The sequence below is a fragment of the Notothenia rossii genome (genome assembly GCF_949606895.1).
Source record: "Notothenia rossii genome assembly, chromosome: 12".
In the NCBI taxonomy this organism is placed as follows: Eukaryota; Metazoa; Chordata; class Actinopteri; order Perciformes; family Nototheniidae; genus Notothenia; species Notothenia rossii.
The window spans coordinates 2,601,036-2,602,655 of record NC_136911.1 but is presented as its reverse complement, the minus strand read 5'-3'; the positions used below and the strand labels follow the sequence as shown (position 1 = coordinate 2,602,655).

Genomic DNA, 1,620 nt, shown 5'->3' with positions numbered 1-1,620 from the left:
AGCTGATGGGATTCTCTTACAGCCACAGGAAATATGTTTTCCTGTGTCGAGGGGAAAAGCAACCTTTTGTCTGATCCCGCAAATATTTGGAAAGACTAAATACACGTTTGCACAGAATCTCCCATTCAGGCGTTTAGGCTCCAAAGCAGCCGAGGTGATCAGGGGGGAAAAAAGCTCATAAATGTTCATTTGATTTCACTTGTCCTCGCTGGATTCCCCTCACAGATGTAATAGGCACTTGAAAGCCTAACGTCCCAGAATAATCACCATGATATATTAAACATAACCACTTATGCTAATGAGGTCATTATTTAAGACAATTAGTGCATTCGTTACCAAATAGTTCCTGGATGAGTTGTTTCAAGATAAAACTGTTCAAATGATTTCATATTCTCAGCGAGGAGAAGTCTAGTGAGTCGCTACGAGTTGTTTAAGGGAGAGTTTGCGGTTTCGTTTTTTATCAAACAAATGTCTGCAGCTTCACAAAAAGACGAAGTGATTTCCGACAGATTATGTATTACAGGAACTGAAAACAACTAGTTTCCTCAAACACAGGTTTAGATCTGAGAGAGGAAGTCAGACGTAGAGCAGGAAACAACTTCACACTCTCTGCTTATCTGCGTCGCTCTGATTCCTCTGATGTCACGGTGCGTCCACACAGCAGCGTGCGTTGAAGCTTGAAGCCAACAACCAATCACATTAATCTCCTGCCCCGGACACACAAGCACGCGTCACTCCATTCAAAGTGAACGGGAAGCGGCTCCGTTGAAGCTTCAACGCACGCTGCCGTGTGGGCGGGCCACACACACACACACACACACACACACACACACACACACACACACACACACACACACACACACACACACACACACACACACACACACACACACACACACACACACACACACACACACACACACACACACACACACACACACACACACACACACACACACACACACACACACACACACACACACACACACACACACACACACACACACACACACACACACACACACACACACACACACACACACACACACACACACACACACACACACACACACACAGGAAGGCAGTGCGTGGAAAAGGCAAACTGGCATAGAGGAGGGTTTCGGGGGGTTTAATTGGGGCGGCTCTCGGACTCATTGTGGTTCACAGGGACGTCTGGCTGACTGACAGCAGGGGGGCACAGTGTGTAAGGAGGCGGGGCTTCATTTATGCTAATGTTGTCTCCCTCGGAAATGACGACAGTGTGATGGGGGGGGCGAGGAGCGTCCGCCTCGTCCACCTGGTGAGCACACTCGCTGTAGGGAGGGGGCTTCAGGTCGTCCTCTGGAAGGGCAGAAGGAAACAGGTCAAGGAGATGATCTGCGGTCTATAAACCCATTTGCATAAGGTCAAAAATACATCACAGTTATTAAAAAGGTTACACAGGTGAGAGACAGGAGCTTTACCCGGTGAAACTTTAAGGAACTCAGAAACCCAGTGACAGAGAGACAGAGACAGACATGTTAGAGGAAACTGACCCTAGAGCTGTGGACTCCTGACTCCTCTGTCACGCTCACAAATGGATTCAAGTTTGAAGTGTTCCTTCTCCTTCTCCTTCAAAGT

General features: G+C 47.8%; 1 protein-coding gene across 1 annotated transcript in view; it reads right to left on the bottom strand.

Moving 5' to 3' along the window:
• Nucleotides 1-970: 970 nt before the first annotated feature.
• LOC307025975 (uncharacterized protein) overlaps nt 971-1,620 on the bottom strand; it is a 9,044-nt gene continuing 8,394 nt past the window's right edge. The window contains exon 5 of the mRNA XM_079661011.1: nt 971-1,341. Within this exon, the coding sequence (XP_079517137.1) occupies nt 1,130-1,341 (212 nt within the window). The 3' untranslated portion in view covers nt 971-1,129. The remainder of the gene's footprint in view (nt 1,342-1,620) is intronic.